Below are 25,031 nucleotides of genomic sequence, written 5' to 3'. Positions count from 1 at the left end.
TTGGATGAAGCTTATCGGGGCAGATTATCTGCAATTGGGTGCCTTTCCTGTCATCAAACCTTACTTGTTTTCAAGCAAGCTAATATTTTCCCCACAGCCAGAAACATTTCATGCAAGTTTGGATATTTCATATTGTTGAAGCAATGCTTTTTTTTTATTCAAGATCCCCCTTGTACAACAAACTACTTGTAAAGTGGAAGTACTCGTTGCCAATCTGGCAAAATAAAGCAAGCAGAATAAAATAATCTTGCCAAGAGCCGTGACACAAAGTATGGAGAACTGAAGTAACATTTGGACTCCTGACTATGTAATCAATAGTCCTATATATCAACCTAATAACCAGATATACATACATCATCATCAACATCACCATTTAACATTCATGTTCTGTGCCGGTGGCATGTAAAAAGCACCCACTACACTCTTGGAGTGGTTGGCGTTAGGAAGGGCATCCAGCTGTAGAAACACTGCCAGATCAAGATTGGGGCCTGGTGCAGCCATCTGGTTTGCCAGCCCTCAGTCAAAATCGTCCAACCCATGCTAGCGGACATTAAACAATGATGATGATGATGATGATGATGTTCCATGCTGGTATGACAGGATCTGATGGGTTCAAGGACTGCACTGTGCTCCAATGTCTGTTTCTGGTTTCAATGGCTGGATAACCTTCCTCATGCCAACCACTTTACAGTGTGGTACTGGGTGCTTTTTATGTGTCAGCAGCACTACTGATGTTGCCCTTGTAAACCTATGAGCTGCAAGGGGGACAGGGGTAAAAGAATGAGAGAAGGTTGGGAATAGAACAGGTTCTTGTAGAAGAGCTGCATGGTTATCCACAGGGAAGGGAGAGAATAATCAGTAGGAACTGCAAAGGGACAGACAATACTGGTGGCGAGCTGGTGGATTCGTTAGCACACCGGGCGAAATGCTTAGTGGTATTTCGTCTGCTGCTATGTTCTGAGTTCAAATTCCGCCGAGATCGACTTTGCCTTTCATCCTTTCGGGGACGATTAAATAAGTACCAGTTACGCACTGGGGTCGATATAATCGACTTAATCCATTTGTCTGTCCATGTTTGTCCGCTCTGTGTGTAGCCCCTTGTGGGCAGTAAACAAATAAGACAATAGAGATGAGATATCCAGATGGGTCCTCAAGGCATATATATATATACACACACACACATATCTATATAATTAATGGCTTAGTTAAAAGCGGAAAGACATATGGCCACGTGAGGAGGGTGCTGGAATCGTGATAATTGAAATGTGAAAGATTAGTGGGTGTATATAACTGGAATTTAAAATGTTATAAAATGAACAGTGTGCGTGTGTATATAATTGGAAGGTCTATGACTGGTTGCCGTATACTGTTGAAATTTGGAAAGGAACAGAATACTTACATTATCAACATCATTGACATCCATATCAGCATCCAAAAGTTCATGGACAATTCTCAAGTCCCCTTTTTCTGCAGCCAACATTAAGAAGGTGTGACCATCCTAGGGTTACGTAAAAGAGAGAATATTATTAAAAATTCGTTTAAGAGAGTGTGCATAAATATACATGTATAATCATATACAGGGTCTGATAGAAAAGCATCAGGATTGGTGCTGTAGAAAGATAACTACAACACATTTCAATTGGCATTTAATCTCCTTTGAAGTAGTCTCCTTCTGAAGACAGGCAGTCAGGCAGTACTGGCATCGGCCGCAACAATGATCTCACTTGACTCAATAGGTCTTTGCAAGCACAGTTTATTGCTCAATGATTGAAGGGTACTCTTATGCGACACTGGCACAGGCCATGGCTATGGCCTTACTTGCTTGCCAGTATATATATATATATATGCATATATGTAAACATATATGTGTATATGTATATATATATATATATATATATATATATATATATATGCACATATATATATGTGTGTGTGTGTGTATGTATGTATGTATATATATGTGTATATATATGTAATGTATGTATGTGTATATATATGTGTGTATATATATATGTATATATGTATTTATATATATTTATATGTATGTGTGTGTATATATATATATATATATATATGGAGAACGGACGTTAAACGATGATGATGATATATATATCATATATATATATGTGTGTATGTATATATATATGGGTGTATGCACATATATATATGTGTGTATGTATGTATATATAGCAGAAGCAACAGAGTTACTCAAGGGCTGCGAGTTTCATGTGTTAGCATTTATCAAGCGAAACTCTCGGCCCTTGAGTCACTCTGTTGCTTCTGCTAAGTATTAATATATATATACATACATTTATGTTTTAAATTCAATTCTTCCTGTTTGCATCACCAAACCTACACACACACACACACACAAGTGTAGTGGAAAGAAAGTATATTAGGAGGGAAAGATCTTACCACATCTCTTTCTTGTAAATTGATGTTTCCAATGTCCAACAAATGTTTGACACTGTTGAGGTCACCCTTATGGATTGCTTCCCGCAACATGTCACCTTTGAAAGTTGTCACTGCCATCTTTTCTTTATTCTATACTCACTTATTGAAGAAAATTCAGCAGAAATATTGAAACATTGGTACAACTCAACTTAGCCATATTGTCTTCTTCACCTCCCTGGATTGAAAATAGAAATACTGATGTAGAATGTGTATAGACATGTACAGTGAAATTATGATTAGCTATTGCATGCGTATGAGTATATATCTTAACCCTTTCGATACCAACCCGGCTGAAACCGGCTCTGACTCTGAGTACAAATGTCTTGTTTTCATAAGTTTTGAATTAAAATCTTCCACCAAGCCTTAGTCACAATTTATGTTCCTAACACTAGCTGATTGATAACCAAGTTATTTTACTAAATTCCATGATATATTTAAAGTAATTGAAAGAAACATAGGGCATCTCAAAATAAATATGGTAACAAAAGGGTTAAAATATATAATAGAGAAACCATTCTTAACCCTTTTGATACCAACTTGGCTGAAACTGCCTCTGGCTCTGTAGTACAAATGTTTTGTTTTCATAAGATTTGAATTAAAATCTTCCACCAAACCTTAGTCACAATTTATGTTCCTAACACTAGCTTAATGATAACTAAGTTATTTTACTAAATTCTTTGTTATATTTAAAGTAATTGAAAGAAACACAGAGCATCTCAAAATAAATACAGTAACGAAAGGGTTAAACAGTTTACAAAAAAAAAAAGGAAATCTCAAATGTAGAATAGCTGTGGAAACAGCTTACAAGATTGGGTAAACACCTTAGAAGATAGAAAAAAAAAAAGGGCCATCAAGCTGCAACAGAGAAATGAATCCTAAACATTCTGGTTGAACACTCTGCAGCATTAAGCTAAGTGACCCTTGACAATAGATGCTGTCTTTTATAATGCTAAATAACAGCTTTTTGGAATGTGAGAACATTTTTATAAACAAATTTTGAAGCACTGAGTTGGTATTTTACAGAAAATAAAGTACATGAGAAATGTTTGAATTCATCTATGAAGCAATTGCCCCGGATCCTCTTCAGGGTTGGCGAAAGCGATGTGGTGGACAACAAAGAACCTGGCTGATGACAGTCAAGGCTGATCTGGAACCCATCCTAGGCCCCCATATCTACGGCATTTGCCGCTGGAATAAGGAGTGGTTGGAGATCACGCAGTCGTTAGCCTCAAATCGCCAGGCCTGGTCAGTGTTTGTGAGAGATGCAGCACTGAGGATGAATGAAGCCAGCTCAACACACCCGGGGTGAATGCTGTCTCAAGACAGAAGAAGAGAAAATAAAGGAAATGTTGAATGCAGAATAGCTGTGAAAAACAGCTTAGAAGATTGGGTAAACAATCTTGGAAGACGGAGATCATCATTACATCCATTTTGTCCATGTTACCTTGGGTTGGACAAGTTTTTTTTTTCAAGCACAAAGTTCTTGTGGTCTTTTGTCATCTTTAAGAATTTCTACTTTCTGAAGCCAGCTTTCACCATTTCTGTCTCTTTCGCAGACTTTTTGCACTTAGGTTCCGTGGTACTTCTTCACCCAACTGTGAATTTTCATGCATGAGATGTGTGTGTACCAGAGAAATCTTCCTCTTGTACACAACCAGGCTCATCTTGTACCCAGTTTTTCTCTCAGCTCATTTAGAATCATTCATGCACACTATTATTGCACTTTCAACGAAGCATGCTTGCTACATTTCTACCCAGACATTTTACACATCCTTTCCATTCAAAGACCAAGTATTCCTTCCTACCAACCAACATCACACTCCACACACAAGCATTATAGAATCTGCCTTTCAGAGAGAGAATCTCTTTGTTGCCAGTAGCGCTAGATCTCAGAACTTTTTCAACTCCATTCTTACTTTGGTTACTACACTTTCAAATCACCTGTATCCACTGTTGATTAGGTCACATAGCTAGGTTATTACTTTCAGGACACCTGTATCCGCTATTAATTAGGTCACATAGCTAGGTTACTATGCTTTTAGAGCACCTGTCCACCACGAATTTATGTCACCTAGCTAGATTATTACACTCTCAGGGCACCTGTGTTTACTGTTAATTACGTCATCTAGGTAAGAGAAGATATCAACAGTCCAAGTATTTGAAATATATTACGTGTTCTCTAACTGCTAAACACACCTGTGCATCTGTCACATATATCCTTTCCAGTTACTCTACCTGTGAGCTCATTATACCTCTTGTGCACTCAATTTACATTGGGTACATCATATGGAATTCTTATCTTCCTTTTTTTTTGGCATATCAAGTATATTTACTTCCCTGATGACAATAATATCATGACATCTTTCCCGCTAAAACTTTTGCCGTTATTCAAATAACTTTGAAGTTTCTCAGTTCTAGGTTTTGCTTCTCTGTATAAAATTTGTCTAAATCTTTGATAGATTAGGCAAAGATTTCCCATGGACAGCTGATGTTAAACTTCTCTGCTTTATAGCTTGGAGGAACTATAGCAGGTGGGGGCTGAAAAGCTTTCTTACTGACCACCAAGCTACAGGGCATATCAAATCTTTCTTCAGATTAATGAATATTTGTTCTAAGCTAAGAATTTCTCCTGCGGTTGCCTCATTAATCCATTTGTGTTCAGATTACTTTGATAAATCTAATGCTTATTTAATCACATTGTCTTGAACTAATCTTGCATTATCTTGTAGCTTCAAGACGGGTTGCCTTCTATGCAGTTAGCTGAGTCCATGTTTTGTCCATGCTGAATTTCATTCAGGGCTACTGTCTTTTCAGTCGGAATATCTTTCTTCTTTCTATGTCTCTCTGCAATGTTGCTAAAAGTATTTACAGTGTGGTGGCAAGAAGAGGGAAGCTTATAGAAAAATGGTTGGTTCAATAGGAGTGTATGAATTTTTACGATTGGCATATTTAACAGATTTGGGTCAAAAATGGAGTAGTAGTGGCTCCCACCCTGTAATGATTTGTTAAAACAGGGTATGCAGAGAGGTTACATTTGTCAAGATAGGGAGAGTGGGTGCGTCATACTTGTCGAGATAAGAGCAGGATGTACTTGAAGGATGTGGGTTGTACTTGTGCGAGTGGGAGGATGAAGTCTACAATTGATGTGGCTGGTCTTGCATCGAACAGAGACAGAGAACATATATATATATATCACGTGATCAACGAGGCTATCAGATGTTGCTACACATCTCTGGTAACAATGCGCTTCGCATTGTTTTAGCCTTCAAGTGACGCCACCCAACTGGCTAAGCGAGCAGGCCAACAGAAGAAAGAGTGAGAGAAAGCCGTGGCGAAAGAGTACAGCAGGGATCACCACCACCTCCTGCCAGAGCCTTGTGGAGCTTTAGGTGTTTTCGCTCAATAAACACTCACAACGCCCGGTCTGGGAATCGAAACAGCGATTCCCAGACCGGGCGTTGTGGGCCATGCGCCTCCACACACACACACACACACATACACATATATATATATATATATATACATACATAATTGTTAAAGAAAACAACAAATGTTAAGGCAAGACAAACATCTCAAGTTATATATGTTACTATTATTATAAAAATTTAAAGTCTTACAGCTGTTTCTGGGACATCCCAAAATATGGGATATTCCATCATTGGAGACAAATAGAGAAAATGTGAAGGGTATAAATTAAGGACACAATGAAACAAAGGACCGGAAAAACTGAATAAAGAAATGAAGAAAAAGAAGAAAAATGAAGCATATATATATATATATATATATATATATACACACACAGACATGCAGGGTGTAAATAGATTTTTTTAATTTTCAAAATCTTTTATTTAATACACAAAACAAACAACTAAAATGTAATCGATAGGTAGGACTACATACTTTAGTATTTAATTGACATTCCCTTTGCAGTTTTTAATTCAGAAACTCTTTTTGGCATTGAACTGATGAGCTTTGTGATTGTCTCTTGTGGAATTTCTGCCCACTTTTCACGCAACAATCGAAACAATTCATCTTTAGATTTAGGTTTCTATCGAGTTTTTAGTGTAGCTCTATCTAGTATGCTCCAAAGATTTTCAATTGGGTTCCCATCAGGAGATTGGGTTGGTCAAAGAAGCTTTTTGATCCCATTTTCAGTCAGCCACTGTTGATTCCTCGTCGCTGTGTGGCATGGAGCCCCATCTTCCATGAATAAAAACTCATCTTTCGTCATGTTATTGTGTGAATACATTGGAAGTAGTCCTTGCTTAAGCATTTCGATGTATTTTTCAGAGTTTATGGTTCCAATACATTCAATCAGCTCAGAACAACCATTGCTGGTGACAACTTCCCATACCATTACAGAGATACCGCCATGTTTCACAGTTGGTTGGAGTCGTTTCAAATCAAATTCTGGATTGGGAAGCCTCCAGACCCAAACACATCCACTGTCTGAAAATAATGCAAATCTGGATTCATCTGAGAAAATCACTCTATCCCAAAATGAACTGGATTTTTCTGACATCTCCTTAGCCCATTTCTTACTTTTCATGATATTAATTGGTTGAAGGAGAGGTTTTCTTCTAGCTGCTTGCCCATAATACCCAAGCTTATGCAGATAAGTAACACACGTTCTTGGACTAACACCTAGCTGTTTTGCAATGTCAGAAGCCATCGAATGGGGTTTGTTTTCCACAATTGTCTTCAAACAGCGAAGCTTCCTTTCCGAGGGCCCAGGCCGGCCAGGATGAGAATCTGTCAATTCTTTTCTTTGGCTTTTGAATTGCACTATCATTCTATTAACAGTTACAAGAGGAATTTGAAGACTTTCGGCAATTTTTCGCTGGCTAAGGCCAGACTCAGATTGCCCAACAATACAAATTCTTTGAAAATCTGACAGTTCTGCCAAATTTTTTATGTGTGGCATGGTTACTCTTCGCAAATGTTTAATATAATGGCACCTGGAATGAAAAAGAATAATTACATTGTAAATTCTACACCGCTGAAAACATATTAAGACACTTAGATCAGAGATTTTGAAAACTAAAGGCGTCTATTTACTTCCTGTCTGTGTAGATATATGTAGAAGGTTGAAAAGTAACACATGAGATGATATGTAAAGGGAAAATAAGACAAGGTAGAAAATGCTAAAATAATTTTTTTCATGAAATACATTTTGTAATGGTTAGTATCGGTTTCAGTCTTTTGAACTTTTTCAACTAAGAGTAAAACAAGAAAAACAATTAAATTTCAGAAAAAAATTAAATGAAATGTTTTGTAAATATTTCTATAGTCTTCAAATAGGTAGGGCATTTTCCTTTTTTCTGTTTCTCTCCCTTTTCCTTTGTGAAACAGATCTGAAAGAATAGTGTTTATGGGTGCAGAAACAAATTGAAGACTATGGAAATATTTACAAAACATTTCATTTAATTTTTTCTGAAATTTAATTGTTTTTCTTCTTAATATCCACCTTTGTTTTACTCATAGTTGAAAAAAGTTGAAAAGACTGAAACTGGTACTAACTGTTACAAAATATATTTCACGATAAAATTATTTTAGCATTTTCTACCTAGTCTTATTTTCCTTACATGTATATATATATATATATATATAAGCAGTTGATAGTTTCTGCTACCTAGGTGACCAAGTTAGTAGTGGGGGTAGATGCTCAGAGAGTGTTACCACTAGAATAAGAATAGCCTGGGCAAAGTTTAGAAAGCTTCTTCCCCTACTGGTAACAAAGGGTCTCTCACTCAGAGCATGGAAGGTGGACGTTAAACGATGATGATGATGATATATATATATATATATATATATATATATATAATCATCATCGTTGAACTTTCATTTTTCATGCTAGCATGGATTGGACGGTTAAACCGGGATCTGGGAAGCCAGGAAGCTGCGCCAGGCTCCAGTCTGATCTGGCAGTGTTTCTACAGCTGGATGCCCTTCCTAACGCCAACGACTCCATGAGTGTAGTGGGTGCTTTTTATGTGCCGCCGGCACAGGGGCCAGAGCAGGCTGGCAGACAGCCACGATCAGTTGGTGCTTTTTATGTGTCACCGACACAGACGCCAGTCAGGTGGCGCTGGCATATATATATATATATATATATATATATATATATATATATATATTATATATATATATATATATATATATATATAGTTGGAATTCACAAAAAAAAAAAGAGGACAGGTGTATAAACAACAAACAGGTATATTAGTTTAAAGCTTGGGAAGGTGAGAAAGTCTTTTATGTTTCAAGTTTATCCTCTTCAACAGAAAGGAACATGAGAAAATAAACAGAATAAAAAAAGCTTTAGTGGCTAGAGGCACACACACACACACACACACACACAGTGTGCAATATATAAGGGCAAGGAGTTAACTACGAATAAAAGTAACATAAAAAGAAAATAATAGATAACTGAAACACTTCTGAGAGAAGAGAGAAACAAAGAGTCATGAAGTTTGAACATGTATCAATCATAGAAAATGAATTCAAATAAATTACAGAGGAAGAAGGGGGTGAGTGAGTGAGTGAGAGAGAGAGAGAGGGGGAGGGAGAGAGAGAGAGCTGACTGAACCACTTGTGTGTCTGATACAAATGGCTAACCTTGATTTTGACCCAGTGCTGTTCCAGCCACTTCTCACATCTCTAATATCCTCTAATTTTAAGGATTGTCTCTTCCACTGAGATATCTGGATTTAAGCAAAACACTTTGTCACATTTCACATTAGCAGAGGGTGATCACTGGACTGATGATTATGATGACCTTTGACATGGCTGGACAACAAATCCTAATCAATCGCGGTTCTATCGATGAATAAAAGACATGGCTTGCGAGACCTCCATTTGGGTGATTTTCTTGAGTCCCCATCTGACCCTTGTGTGCTAATCTCTCACAAGGTTACCCATTTGCAGCTGAGTGGACTGAGGCAACATAAAATGAAATGTTTTGCTGAAGAATACAATGCACAGCCAGTTTGGGAATTGAAACCACAATCTCGCAATCAGGAGTGCAACACCCTAACCACTAGGCCATGTACTTGACTGAGTCACCAATGACTTCTTTATACTGTCTTCAAGACTATTCACTCTTTTACTTCAGCCATTTGACTGTGGCCATGCTGGATCACCGCCTTTAGTCGAGCAAATCGACCCCAGGATTTATTCTTTGTAAGCCTAATACTTATTCTATCGGTCTCTTTTGCTGAACTGCTAAGTTACGTGGGCGTAAACACACCAGCATCGGTTTTCAAGGGATGTTGGTGGGACAAACACAGACACACAAACATATACACATACATATATATATATATGACGAGCTTCTTTCAGTTTCTGTCTACCAAACCCACTCACAAGGTTTTGGTTGGCCCGAGGCTATAGTAGAAGACACTTGCCCAAGGTGCCACGCAGTGGGACTGAACCTGGAACCATGTGGTTGGTAAGCAAGCTACTTACCACAAAGCCACTCCTGCGCCTATTTGTCTAGTCTTTACTAACTTTTTGGGCATTTAAAATGTTCCACTGTAGTTCCCAAATCTGTGTAAATCATGGAGGTGGAAATGTATTGAATGGTGAACATGAAAAAACTCTAAATGAATTGTAACTTATCTCTTGGCTGGAGGATAAAAAGAAAAAAAAATCATTGGCAATTGCTGGTAACTCTCAAAGATAATTCCATGAAATTAATAATTGGTTCTACAGAAAATCTAAATTTCATGCTTAGGAAAACAAACTCATCTTTGTTAGTAGGCAATTTAATCAGCTATAAGGAATGTTTCAGTCTTATTAAACCTTATCAGAGAAGCATAATTTTTTTAAGCCTCCTTTGATCAGTGGATACAAATTTGTACAAGTAGAAAAAAAAATGCATGAAGAATTTAGGAAAATAGCATGGATTTAGTTAATTTGGATATGTGAAGATGTATATATGAGATACAAAAAATTTTTAAAAAAAATGAAATTTGCCTCTTAGTTAAAGAAAGAAAGCTAAAAACCTTGCAAAATTGTTGATGGCTTGCAAAGACAATGTAAAGATTCCTTTGGTTCAATTATAAATGAACAGAAGATAAACTAAAGGGAGGTAAATATGAAGAAACTGAAATGAAAGGTGGATAAAGGAGCAGAAACTAAAACACCAGGGCAAATAACTGGCAATAATTGTCTTTCTCAACAGAACAGATGCCAAGATCAAACCTACCACACTCAAGTAAACATTTAAACATGGAGAATCAACCTATAACTTTACTAGCAGTATAGCCCAGCGTTGCTCGGGATTGTTTCGACCCTTTAGAATTGGAATTTTTGCATTATGTAGCTTGTTATTCTCTTTAAGTGAACATTTTTCTGGTTGAAATACACCGAAAAATGGCGACACAGCAGTCAAAAAATCGTAAAAAATAGGGATTTTCATAGAAAAAAAAGCATCTTTTTGATGTAAATAATTTTTGGTCTTAACATGGTCCGATTTGAATTTTATCTTCTACGGAAGTAAGAGCAAGCCTTCTTCTATCGTACTCCAAATTTTGGTCAACTTGCGCCGCAGGGTCTCGGAGGAGACAGTGTTAGTTGAAGGCTACCAAACCTGTCATACACAGACAACTTCAGCTTTATATATATATATAGAGATATAGAGATTAAACAGGAATATTCCATGTTTTATGGGGTCATTCAAACTGAAAGAAACCGCAACCTATTCTTCATTGAATATTACCCAACTGTTAAGAATGGTTAGTCCCTGTTACTTGATAAGGAGCAGAGGGCTGGTTTCCTGGTTTCTCTGGCCTATATATTCCTCCCTTTATGGAACCCTTGTGTGTGACAGGATTATTCATGAGTACCAGCTGAGTCAACTGGCACAATGGGAAATGAAGTGGTTTGCTCAAGAACACAATGCATCGCCCGGTCCAGGAATTGAAACCAAAATCTTACGATTATGAGTCCAACACCCTAACCACTAAGCCATGCACCTCCACCACTGTAAAGTATACAGGATACAATTCTATCAGAAAAGAATGGGATGGTTGATGCTGGAGTGCTGGTTGAATAATAAATTCTTCGTCCATGCCTTTACAAAACATACAAGCAGCCCCATACGCAAATAATATCATGTCCACCTCTACTCTCCATTCTTGAAATCCTGCTTCACAATTACTCAACCATTAGGATTGATCGATTAGGGATGACCTGAGAGTAAAAAACAATCATTGCAGCTGCAATCTCAACCCTTTTCTTTCACCTATTGACCCCTGTGATTCCTATTTTATTGGAATGGCCCATAATAGCCATTTGATTCTTTTATTCTTATATTTGTTTCAGTCACTTGACTGTGGCCATGCTGGAGCACCGCCTTTAGTCGAACAAATCGACCCCAGGACTTATTCTTTGGAAGCCTAGTACTTATCGCTAAGTTATGGGGACATAAACACACCAGCATCGGTTGTCAAGTGATGGTAGGGGGGACAAACGCAGACACAAACACACACATATACAAAAGGCTTCTTTCAGTTTCCATCTACCAAATCCACTCACAAGGCTTTGGTTGGCCCAAGGCTATAGTAGAAGACACTTGCCCAAGATTCCACGCAGTGGGACTGAACCCGGAACCATGTGGTTGGTAAGCAAGCTATCTACCAGATTATCTATCTTTATTCTATTAAGTCAACAATGGAGCATCCCTTATCAGTCAACCTGCTAGAAATAACAGTCATATTTTCTAAAAATTACATCTCACTGTCTTAAAAAAAGAAAGTGACGACCACCACAACTTACAGGTTTCTCTAAAAAATACACAAGTTGAGGGTGGTTGCAACAAGAATGTCCTTCCTCAAAAGTTGTTAATCACGGCTGACTTAGAAGAATTTGTAGCATTCATGCCTGTTTCAAAAACATCAGCAAATATACATGAAGCAAAAAAGTTCTGAGAACTGGATGGTGACAAGTTTGGTAATTAATAATTCTTAAGATTAATGTAAAAATTAGTAGATCTACTTTGTTAATTCTACTCCAGTTACCATCCAACCATTCACTACCAACAATCTCCACTGTAGCTACTATCCACTGCTATGGTAGCTATTTTACACTATTCTTTAGTTACCATCTAATGATATGTATCTCTGCTGTAGGTACCATGCACTACCATTGAACTCTAGTTATGAGCCAATACCATCTACTTTTACTCCAGATGCCACCCTCCTTCCCATCAACCATCCATCAGAGTAGGGGTGGCTACCGCTGTTAAAAGTTCCTAAAATATCAACCGATATTATAGACAACTGTTTACTCGGACTACAAGTATTTATTATTGGACTAAAATTTTGTGAAAGAAATAAAAATAATACTGTAAATGGGAATAGTTTGAAAAATCAACTTTTTTAAAACTTATTTTGTGAATACAATTCTTGAATTTACGGTGTGGGGAAGAAAGTGAAGGAATGATAAAGCAGAGTGAAAGGTGTGAGAGAAAGAGAGGGAGAGAGAGAGAGAGATGACATGCCTATGACCTAATTTGAACACTAAATATATCTAGACTTATCTTAGAGGTGAACTACAATGACATTGGAAGAAATAGAACAGCAAGTAATAGTTTTGGAGCTAGAGGAAACAAGTTCAACCTCACCTAACAGTGGACCTTAGCTTGGCTCACCTTTCCCACTGCAATTAGGTCAGTGTTATTTTTATTTAGAAACAGGTGAGTTCTAAATGAATAGACCAGAGATCATAGGCATTCCAAATGTGACCATTCCTTCTTTATTTTGGGTGTAAATAGTACTATGTTATATAATGTGTTCCTTTTTTTTAAAAGATATAATGTATGATTTGGGAGAGATTTGGCTGTTATCTCTAGCAGATTAAATAACTATTTAAATTGTGTGGGCAGGCGCAGGAGTGGCTGTGTGGTAAGTAGCTTGCTTACCAACCACATGGTTCCGGGTTCAGTCCCACTGTGTGGCACCTTGGGCAAGTGTCTTCTATTATAGCCTCGGGCCGACCAATGCCTTGTGAGTGAATTTGGTAGACGGAAACTGGAAGAAGCTCGTCATATATATATATATATATATATACAACCGATGGGTGAAATATAAAGAAAACAAACAGAGTGTAATTAATGTTTAATTAATTATTCAGAAAGAACTAAGAATTTTAGAAAATTTTGAAAGGAAATAATGAGAATTTGTAGCATTCATGCCTGTTTCAAAGACATCAGCAAATATACATGAAGCAAAAAAGTTCTGAGAACTGGATGGCGGCAAGTTTGGTAATTAATAATACTTAAGATTAATGTAAAAATTAGTAGATCTACTTTGTTAATCTTGTTTAAAGCGTTTAACATTTAAACTGGCCTAAATATCCTACCATGGCCTATCCTGAAGTAACCCACCCCCAACCTTGACAAATACTGCTCTGAGGTAATATTTATCCCCAAGGCAATGTGGCCGATGCTGGTGTCAAGTAAAAAGCACCTTTCAAGTGTTGGGCCTCACACAGGCAATGACCGAGACCTTTGGCAATATGCTGTGCTTGAGATGAAGACCCATGAAATCAACTGGAACCTGGGCCAGTGGCATCTAAAAAACACCCATTACACTCTTGGAGTGGTTAGCATTAGGAAGGGTATCCAGCTGTAGAAAACCATGCCAAATCAGACTGTAGTCTGGTGCAGCCCCACAACTTACCAGCTCCTGTCAAACCATCCAACCCATGGACAATGGATGCTAAATGATGATGATGATGTGTGTGTGTGTGTGTGTATATGTACCTCTAGCCACTAAAGCTTTTTTATTCTCTCTATTTTCTCATGTTCCTTTCTGTCAAAGAGCGTAGGCTCGAAACATAAAAGACTTCCTCACCTTCCCAAGCTTTAAACTAATACACCTGTTGGTTGTTTATACACCTGTCTTCATCTTATGGTTTTTTTTTGTAAATTCCAACAAGCTGAATGCTGTTGTTTTTATGGCTGGCTGCCCTACCTGTTGCTAACCTTCACTTGTTCTCAAGCAAGGTCACTATTTCCCCATAGGTGGACATGTTTACACAGAAGATTGGAAACAAAAGACACCTGTTGTAGCATAGTGACAGTTGCTTACAATTATCATATGATGTCAAAACAAAGAGAGACAAACAAACACACATATGTGTGCAATGGGCTTCTTTCAGTTTCCTTCTACTACATCCACTTACAAGGCTTTAGTCAGCCCAAGGTTACAGAAGAAGACATTTACCCTAAGGTGTCAACAGTGACTTTTGCTGTTCAAGCTGGAAAATACAGACATGATAAGAGAGCAGCTACTGTTTTATCAGATAGACTGTTGATTCTGCTTTGTCCTTCCTATCTGTTAAGGTGACATATTTCATATAAGCATGACCGGAATTTAATTGAAGTCATTAACTTTATCATCGTTGTCACTGAAAAATAATGTATATATTTCCATTGTTCGTTGGGAAATAAAGTGTGAACAGTTACTGGTGAATGGACATTGGTGACCAGCTACAGGTCATTAAATTTCCACCTTTTCAAACTCCACCTGTCTAACACCCGTGGACATGTTTACAAAGTCAGAAAACAGCACATTTCCCATGACTTTTCGGAAACATTTTTTCACGCTAAGAGTTGCTGAAGCATGGAACAAACTGCCAGCATCAGTTGTTAGTTGTCGGAGCACTGCATCCTTCAAAACTTCCATGCTTCCTGAGATTCGCCAACACTACACCTGATTTTCTCCCCTCCATACACACGCAAGCATGTATCTGACTCGTACACTATTCGCTTCCCAGACATTTGTACATTACTGCATGTACTTTATATGCACTTTCTGACAAGTTGTGGTGCACCTGAGCACTGTATACAATAATTTCATTATTATTATATATTATATAAATACTAATGATGGACAGTCAAAGGCGAAAGTAGTGACCAGTTATCTCTCTCTATATAAACGGCAGTTTGTCTGTGCATGTTTCTGTGTGTCTGTTTGCTTGTACCCTCACCCTGACCACGGCTTTCAACTGATTCTAATGAAACTTGACACACACATAGCCCAATGTCATAATTCAAAACTAACGCAGCGAAAATTTTGAAAAGTTCCCCCAGTTCTCAAAAAAAAATTTACCATCATTTTTTTTCCATTTTTTTGCTATAACTCTCTAAAAATTCTTTATAGTTATTTCCCTTACAAACCTCAGCAACGCCGGGCGATACTGCTAGTTAGTAATAAAAGACACCAGTGACTACTAGTTGTGATTGAACACCTACATGTGAGAGAGGCAGTAGCAGCAGAAGCATAGACAAGTTCTATAGTGAGAAGAAGCACATAACAAAAAAGGCACGGGTGACATATATTAAATAATTGTTAAACTCATATCTCAATCGTTGAAAAAACACCAATTTTGAAAAATGTGTTTGTGGGTGGTGATGAGCCACTCCCCTTGCTCCCATTAGCTGAGCCACTGAGTAGTAGTACTGGTGGTGTTGATAGTAGTAGTGGTGATGGTGGTGGTGGTGGTGGTAGCAGTGGCAACAGTAAGAATCTAGGTGGATGTTGTTTGTGTGATTAGTATACTAAGCAAGATTAGTAAACCAAATCTATCACTATTCATGCTAAAACCTTCAGATTATCAATTACTACAAAACTACTCGTTTGCCAGTTCTCAGATGCAATATTTTCACTTCACCTTTGCTTTGCTGATGTCTTTGGAAAAGGCATGAATGTTACAAATTCCCCACTATTCACGTTCCTTCAAAATATGCCAAACTTCTGATAAATTAATTGTTTCTGATTAATTAATTAAACTCGGTTTCTCTTTTTTTGTATTTCACCTAATCTATATTTAGAGGATTAAGCCACTGCAGTCGGCCTAGCAGGTAAACCCGACCCAAATTAAGTCAAGGTAGCCACTGTCTCCTTGAAATAGTAGCTAAATCTCCTCCAAATCCATACTTTGTCTTAAAAAAGAAGGACACATTACATAACATAGATTCTTTGATACATGGTCTGAAATTAAAAGGGAACAGTCACAGTTGAAATGTTTATGATCAAATGCAGAGCTTATTTGATTGCCAAACAATGTTGCCCAATTCTCAGGCAGAGAGTTCCAAACTAAGGCCCACTGCTAGCTGAGACAGAACCTGCTTCCTCTAGCACCAAAACCCATTCTGTTGCTGAGTATTTCTATCTCTTCCAATGTCATTGTAGTTCACCTTTGGGGTAAGTCTAGATATATTTAGCATTCTAATTAGGTCGTCTCCCTCTCTCTCTCAGCTTTACCAGTTCTCTCCTCTCTTTCTTCCGCAGACCTTACATTCAAGAATTACATTGACAGGATGTGAAAGGCATTCTAGTCATGGTTATGTAGTTTTCAAAGGTATATAATGTGTCCTTTCACTTTTTAAAATGATACAATGTGATTTGAGTGGGATTTGGCAGCTATTTCTAGCAGGTCAAGCAACTACATGGAGGTTTCCTCATTCACGCTTGGGAAGACATGGTAGTTGTTGTTGTTGGTGGTGGTGGATGTAGGCTAATGATGTCCCATGGAGAAGTAGACAAAACCTGAAAATTTTAAGATTTACATGTACGATGACGACACAGAATGAAGAGGTTTACAGTTCAGGAGTTGAACCACTGAGCCCCAGGATGGTGAAGAGAATCCTTGCCTAAGCAATAACATGAACCTGCACAACTGACACAACTCTAAGTGATGATGGGTTTTCCTCTCCTTCACAGGGGAATAATTACTGGTACGAAGCACAAAGACTATTCAGGTTAACAATGTGAAAATGTAGATATTTGTATAACCATTCTACCCACACAGGAAAAATGTATTTATGTATGTGAGGGGTGCATACGTCTGCATGTATGTATCTTTTTATCTTGTTTCAGTCACTGGACAGTGGCCATGCTGGGGCATTGCCTTGAAAGGTTTACTGGCACAAATTGACCCTGGTACATATTTTATTTCGTTGGACTTCTTTTTAAAAGCTGGTGAGTCACGGGGACAAACTAACACCAGTTGTCAAAAGATGGTAGCGGAGCACATAAACACTCACATACACATTACATGCTTCCACACAGTTTTCATCTACCAAAATCATTCACAAGGCATTGGTCAGCCTGGGGCAATAGTAGAAGACACTTGACCAAGATACCCCGCAGTGGGACTGAACTTAGAACCTTGTGGTTGCAAAGCAACTTTCTTAACACACTGCCGTTATCACACCTATATATACACAAGCATGTGTGCATATTTTGAAATCTATATATATATCTTGTTTTTCAGGGGTGGTCATCATCATTCAGGAAATGGGTGGATGGGGGAAGGGTATTATGTGCTTCTGCTATGAAATAACTACCACTTTTCTTGCTTCTGAAGGCACATAATAGATGTATCATATCTGTGTGTATGTGGCTTTTGCATCCACATGTCTGTTGGCTGAAATATGACACATTTTCTCTGTTTACAGGTTTTGTTTAAGTTCGACTGATATATTCTCAAATGTTTGATGCAAATAAATGATGTACTTATTGGTTAATAGTACAACACAAACAATTGAATTGGTATGGCAGCAGGGTGGTTGTACTCATTATCATCATCATCATCTTCGTTTAGCGTCCGCTTTCCATGCTAGCATGGGTTGGATGGTTCAACTGGGGTCTGTGAAGCCAGAAGGCTTCATCAGGCCCAGTCTGATCTGGCAGTGTTTCTACGGCTGGATGCCCTTCCTAACGCCAACCACTCCGTGAGTGTAGTGGGTGCTTTTTACGTGCCACCCGCACAGGTGCCAGACAGAGCTGGCAAACGGCCACGAACGGATGGTGCTTTTTATGTGCCACCGGCACGGGGCCAGGCGAGGCTGGCAATGGACAGGAACGGATAGTGCTTTTTATGTGCCACCGGCACGAGGCCAGTCGGGGCAGCGCTGGCAACGGTCACGAACGGATGGTTCTCTTACATGCCACTGGCACTGGTAACATCTGCAATTTCCATTGATCGATTTCGATTCTGATCCGATTGTACTATTAACCAATAAATACAGACTGAATAGGGTTAACAGTGTACTTCTTGGGTAAATGTCTTCTACTATAGCTTTCAAATTGACTAAAGCCTTGTGAGTAGATTTGGTAGATGGAAACTGAAAGAAGCCTGTCGTATGTATGCGTGTGTTATTACTGTATTTTTGCCATAATCTTATGTGATAGTTATAAACAAAGAGTGGCTGTGTGGTAAGTAGCTTGCTTACCAACTACATGGTTCCTGGTTCAGTCCCACAGCGTGGCACCTTGGGCAAGTGTCTTCTATTATAGCTTCAGGCTAACCAAAGCCTTGTTAGTGGATTTGGTAGATGAAAACTGAAAGAAGCCTGTCATATATATATATGTGTGTGTATATGTTTGTGTGTCTGTCTTTGTCCACCCTACCATCGCTTGACAACCAATGCTGTCCCCATAACTTAGTGGTTCGGCAAAACTGACCGATAGAATAAGTACTAGGCTTACAAAGAATGGGTCCTGAAGTTGACTTGCTCGACTAAAAGCGGTGCTCTAGCATGGCCGCAGTCAAGTGACTGAAACAAGTAAAAAAGTAAAAGAATAAGTGTCACTACCCTTCGTTTCTACTCTTGCACGAAAACATATTTGGACATGAAATATTACCCAGCTTGGGTACAGGGGGAGGGTTGGCAACAGAGAGAGCATCCAGTCAGAAAATCTGCTAAAAGAAAACTCTATCTGATACATGCAAACACAGCAAAATGGACATAAAACGATGAGGATGGTGATTAATAATGCTTCACTGCATTTTGTAGAAGAGAAAGTAAATTCTTGGCAAAGTAAAAATCAGCAAACTAGTTTCTATTTCTAGATACAACTGTTTCCTTTGTATTACTCACACCCAAGTAAAGGTCACAAACTTCCCTAAAAGTTCGGCTTCTCTGAATATTCATGGAATTGTTGTTTGATAGGATATATATTTCTGTAGCTGAGTGTACAGGGTTTACATTCTGCTCAGGATGATTCAGTCGTTTGTCATTTTGCATGTATGTATATGTGTGGATGTATGTGAATGTAAGTATGTGTGTGTGTGTGCATGTGCACATACCTGTGTGTGTGTATGTCTCCTTTGTTTTAACATTTCACAATAATTGTAAGTAAGTGACATCATCATACAAGTGACTCTAGGATATGGTCCTGCCTAGAGAGATCGTCAGTGGTAGTAAAGCCAAGCATTTGGAGTGACTGTGATGGCTGCAGCTGAGTGAGCTCATGTTGAGTCATAGGTTTGGTGCAGTGATGTTTTCTCAATATGAGTAATGCTTGAGTGTTTTTGCTGTTAAAGTAGACAAGATTGGCATGGGCCCCACTGATGGACGCTCTTAAGATCTTTGTTTATGGAGTCAATGCAGGTTTGGTGTGTGGTGTCTGGGCTGCACATAGACGATGCACGATTGGGGAAAGTTATGGAGGAATAAAGGCTTATGTCACCTGCATGAGAATGGCTATTGTTGGATGTGGCAGCAAGTAGGTCTTTGATAGAAGGAAGTGAGTGGCAGACAAAACTAAACATTGAGGAATATTAGGGCTCATTGAGAATGGGGAGGAGAAAGAGTTTTGTCAACAGATGATCAGATGGTACAATTAGATAGACATTTTTTTTTGGACTTGGGACAGCATTCACCCAGGGTGGGTTGAGCTGGCTTCATTCATCCTCAATGCTGCATCTCTCACAAACGCTGACCAGGCCTGGCAATTTGAGGTTAATGACCGTGTGATCTCCAACCACTCCTTATTCCAGTGGCGAACGCTGTAGATATGGGGGCCTAGGTTGGGTTCCAGATCAGCCTTGACTGTCATCAGCCAGGTTTTTCGTTGTCCACCACATCGCTTTCACCAACCCTGAAGGGGAGCTGGGGAAATTGCTTCGTAGATGAATTCTCCTGGTTGACGACGGAGGGCATGACCCAACCAATGCAGATATCTCGTTAGGATGACTTGTCGGAGGGATGTGATTCCCCCTCACATCCCAATCACACAATCACAATTAGATAGAAGGGTATCATCTCGCACTGCATCAGTGTGAGATGATTGCAAGAGCCATGAGTTGTGAATAGTGAAGTTGTTGAGGACAATGACTACAGAGAGGTGAGGAGAGGAGAGAGGTGAGACAGACGTTCTCAATGTAAGAGATGAGGTCAAAGGAGTAGCTGTGGTCTGAAAAGTTTGGAGAGCAACAAGGGGAGCAGATGTATTTGGGGGAATGAGGACGGGAGAGTTTGAGCCAAGTTAATGGGAAGGTATCATCATCATTTAATCTTCATTTTCCATGGTATGGGTTGAATGGTTTGACAGGAGCTGGCAAGACTAGGAGTTGCACCAGGTTCCTTGGTCTGTTTGGCTTGATTTCTATAGTTAGATGCCCTTCCTAATGCCAACCACTTTACAGAGTGTACTGGGTGCTTTTAACATGGCACCATCACCAGTGCTTTTTATGTAGCACCATCATCAGTGCTTTTTATATGACGCCATCACTAGTGTGTTTTACGTGGCACCAGTATCATTGCACAAATCCAGGTGAGTGAAGTGAAAAGCAGAAAGAGTGGAGTCCATATATAAGACGACCCCACCTTTTGAAGTGAAATCTGGGTAGTGTATCATGGACAGCAGAAATGGTTTGAAGATCAGGGTCAAGAAATTTGTGCAAGAGAAATATGATGTATGGGAGAGAAGACCTTGGATGTTTGAGAAGAGGGAGGAAGTAGGATTGGTTGAGGGATCTGGATCTATTGTCTTTGGCATTGAAGGAAGTGTAGTAGGGAATAGTCAAGTAGATCCTTGTACTAGAAGTCTTGTATGAATGCTTGCAATGGAAACAAACTTTGCTAATGCCACTCAAGGACCAGAAGATGGTGCTAAATCAGGCAACATGATGCACCTATCCCCACCCTGAAAGGGGACATTCCATGCTCAATAGAAGGTCCATTTTAGTTACAAAAGGATGAACAACAGAATGAGAGAGAGAGAGATCATAGTAGTAGTAGTAGTGACACCTTTAATGTCCCTGGTCAAACTATCATTACAATTGTTTTTTCTCTTCTTACTGTGAGCATTACAAGAAAAGGTAGTACAATTAATGCATGAGGTCGTGGTTTCGACTCTTCCCGGGTCTTTCACTCATTTTAAAGAGTTCTGATGTTGCTATAAACAATATACTTCGATAATGGATGTTGTGAATTTTAGCCCAGACCAAACTGAATTTGTCTTTCAGCCACCCAGAGCTTATTCCAGTCATGAAATGTGTCGAACCAATTGACTAAGAACCAGGAATAGATTGTGAAAGAATGGTCAGTGCCTTCACTAAATGATCATTATTAACGATGTTAGTCAACACAACAGGGAATAGGAAATTGCATCTAAGTTTTGGTCCTTAGCTGGACTTGATTTTTTTAAAGTACCAAACTCTTGTTCATAATTGTGTAATTTCATGTTTAAGAAATTATATTATTAGTGTGACAGAATAAAACAGAAATAAAACAACCTTGATATATAGTAGCACATTACTCCAATCACGAGTTTCGATTTAAAAATATGAGTCAAGTTAAGTAGGATACAGACAAACTCACACATTGGAAATTAGCTTATATATTCATTCCTTGAATATTAAAACTTATTTCTGTTGTTTAGAGAGATGGCAGGTTAATAACAAATTTAGCAATAAAAAAAAGAAATATTTTTTCTTTGCAGAAACGTTGGAGTTCCCGTCTCCAGAAGTTGAATATTTTGACTTGTTTACAATCAATTCCACAGTAATAACTGATAGAACACAAACAGAAATATTATTTTACTGCAAAACCTGACAGAAAGTGCCCCAGTTAAGATGTAAACGATGTTTAAATGTAGAGAGAGGGAGAGAGAGAGAATATAAGATTTAATTTAAAAATGAAATACATAATAAAATTTGTGCATCAAGTCCGCGAGGCCGGGTTTTTATGTGTAGAAAGTAGTGGTGTGTGTGTATGCGTGCGTGTATGCATGTGTGTATGCGTGAGTGTACGCATTGTGTATATGTGTGCGTGTGCGTGCGAAAAATGAGGAGTTGTTTTGTTTGGCACAAGAAAAATAATAATCAGATAAAAGAGGTCGATTCAATGACACTCCGACGAACCAAGGAATAAAAGTGCACACTAATTAAATCGAAGCACTATTTCTGTTTCCCTATATGAATGCACCGAAAACAGTGTTAGCAAAAGCAAGTACTCACCATGTGACTCTGGTGGTCCGATCTAGTTTTCCAGTTTGATTATAGAGAGGAGAAGTTAAAGCAAGACATTGAAATTGCCACCAATTGGCCTCTTGACAAAAGATTTCATATAATTACTAGTTGTGTCCGTTATAAATGAAAATCATAGAAACCGTACGGAATATATCTCACGTAGAGGTGGAAACAGAGACAGAGAATGTCATAATGAGGCGATTTACTCTAAATAATATCAAATTAAAACACACAGAAGTGTGTTTGTGTGTTGTTTACATGTTGGTAAAAAATTAGAGAACTTTCACATGCAAAACGCAATATTATTCTTCCGGTGTCATAAATAAATATGTCTTCATTAGTCTTATCGTCCACCGGTCATATGAATATATATGTCACCTTCGTCTTATATTTCTTCTATTCTCGTCAGACGAATCCCTGAGAACGATACCCTGTACAAAAATCGGTGTAGTTTATATCAAAAGAGGGTTAGAAATATATAAATACTTAATGATGTGTATTAGATTGTATGTGCCAGGTGCTTGTCTCCAGAACTATTCTATCATAATAATAACCATGGCAGAACTATATTACGTTAATGTAACTTTGTTTATGTAACAACAAATGGGAAGTTGTAATTTGATGTTAATAACCTTGCAAGTCGAGGTGATATATTTATATAATATTGTGTTCGGCAGTCTCGTAGACTACTTTTAACGTTGCTCAGCAAATTTAATCATTGGTGACATAACGCGCATACGCATCTATCTATCTATCTATCTATCTATCTATCTATCTATCTATCTATCTATCTATCTATCTATCTATCTATCTATCTATCTATCTATCTGTGTATGCATGCATGCTTGCATGTATGTATGTATGTATGTATGTATGTATGCATGCATGCATGTATGTATGTATGCATGCATGTATGCATGTATGTATGTATGTATGTATGTTGGACAAAACAAAAGAAAACACTACTTTGTATTTAACTATTTGCTTTCTATTGGCTGTATGACATAATATTCAAAACCTGTTTCAGTCTGTATGTATGTATCTCTCTCTCTCTCTCTCTCTCTCTCTCTCTCTCTCTCTCTCTCTTTCTATCTATATATATGTTCATATGCATTATGTTTGTTTTGACATAGTCACCCGTTCCCCCCTCCTTTCCACCCGCCAGATTTTTAAGTGAGTTAAAATGCGTGCGACCTATCTGATTTATGAAGAGGACAAATTGTTGGAGTGAAGATGGCCTACAACTTCAGTCACAAAAACCGTGAAATTGTTTAAGATTTTGGGAGGTAATCTCTAAAACGATGTTCGAATTGGTACTCAAATTCCAAAAACCAAAATAAAATCAGCTCTGGCAAGCATAATTCTGGACGAAAGGCAAAGCTTGGAGGGACCGTGGAATGGTGAAACGTTTTGTGTCTAAAAACCTTTTGAACTACGGCAGCAAAAGTGACTCCAGAGTTAAACGACCATCTTGCCGACCAACCATTTTTCTATTAAAGCCATTCGTCTTGAGTCCCATAAAGCCGAATGCTATAAGAGTGCTGTAGTTATTAAATCTCTCCTGTCCCTCATCAACACTGATAAGCAGAACTCACCCTTTTCCTCACACTTCAGAATGAGTTTATGCCTAGAGGCAGTTCAAAGAAGCCTTCTACTCTGTCTGGCCCCTACCATGAACCGTGAAGGTAGCTCCGTAATCATTTGGGCAGCCAAATTATGGAATTCTCTTGGCTGTTTAGTTGGCTCGAAATTCTATTGTAGGATTTCCCATTACTCTTAACCCCACCACAAAAATGCACCAGGATAGCAATTGACTAAATGCAGGCAGAGATCACCTGACGTGAACTATCGCTGTCAAATATAGAAATTTGATATGTTGTGGTTTTTGTTCGTCACAAAACTATCATTGTCTCGAAAACTAAGCTATAGCAGCACTAGCAACGGATATTTCTTGGGTTATCTAAGTTGATCTGAACTTGACTCAAGGAGGTGAGGAAGTTGACAGCTGATTTTCATAGATCGTGCAAATCTAGAGAACAATGAAAAGAAGCATTCAAACTGAGGCCACAATTCCCGATTGAGAATCCAGGATCAACAGTGACCTTAATATATTGTTTTAAATGCAGAGTCCGTTTTTGTGTAGTTTCCATTAATTCTTTTTAAAGTTATTACATGTGTTTATTCTCCTTCCCACAACTCTATATATCTCTCAAGTTATCTCTGTTAGCCTGCACAAATGATGGAGAAATTATTCTTAGCAGAGAAGATCTAATTAGGTTAAACCATAATCAGAGTTGTCACCGTAT

At 38.4% G+C, this 25,031-nt stretch overlaps 1 protein-coding gene across 1 annotated transcript in view; it reads right to left on the bottom strand.

The window, feature by feature from the left end:
- LOC115218356 (kinase D-interacting substrate of 220 kDa) overlaps window positions 1-23,251 on the bottom strand; it is a 59,943-nt gene extending 36,692 nt beyond the window's left edge. Inside the window, exons 1-3 of the mRNA XM_029788120.2 lie at window positions 22,714-23,251; window positions 2,416-2,629; window positions 1,400-1,498 (exon numbers count right to left, since the gene is read on the bottom strand). Of these exons, the coding sequence (XP_029643980.1) occupies window positions 1,400-1,498; window positions 2,416-2,532 (216 nt within the window). The 5' untranslated portion in view covers window positions 2,533-2,629; window positions 22,714-23,251. The remainder of the gene's footprint in view (window positions 1-1,399; window positions 1,499-2,415; window positions 2,630-22,713) is intronic.
- Between the last annotated feature and the right edge of the window lie 1,780 nt (window positions 23,252-25,031).

This window comes from Octopus sinensis, linkage group LG13, assembly GCF_006345805.1.
Source record: "Octopus sinensis linkage group LG13, ASM634580v1, whole genome shotgun sequence".
Lineage (NCBI taxonomy): Eukaryota > Metazoa > Mollusca > Cephalopoda > Octopoda > Octopodidae > Octopus > Octopus sinensis.
Note: the sequence above shows the minus strand (reverse complement) of the source record. Positions and strands in the feature narration are given on the sequence as shown.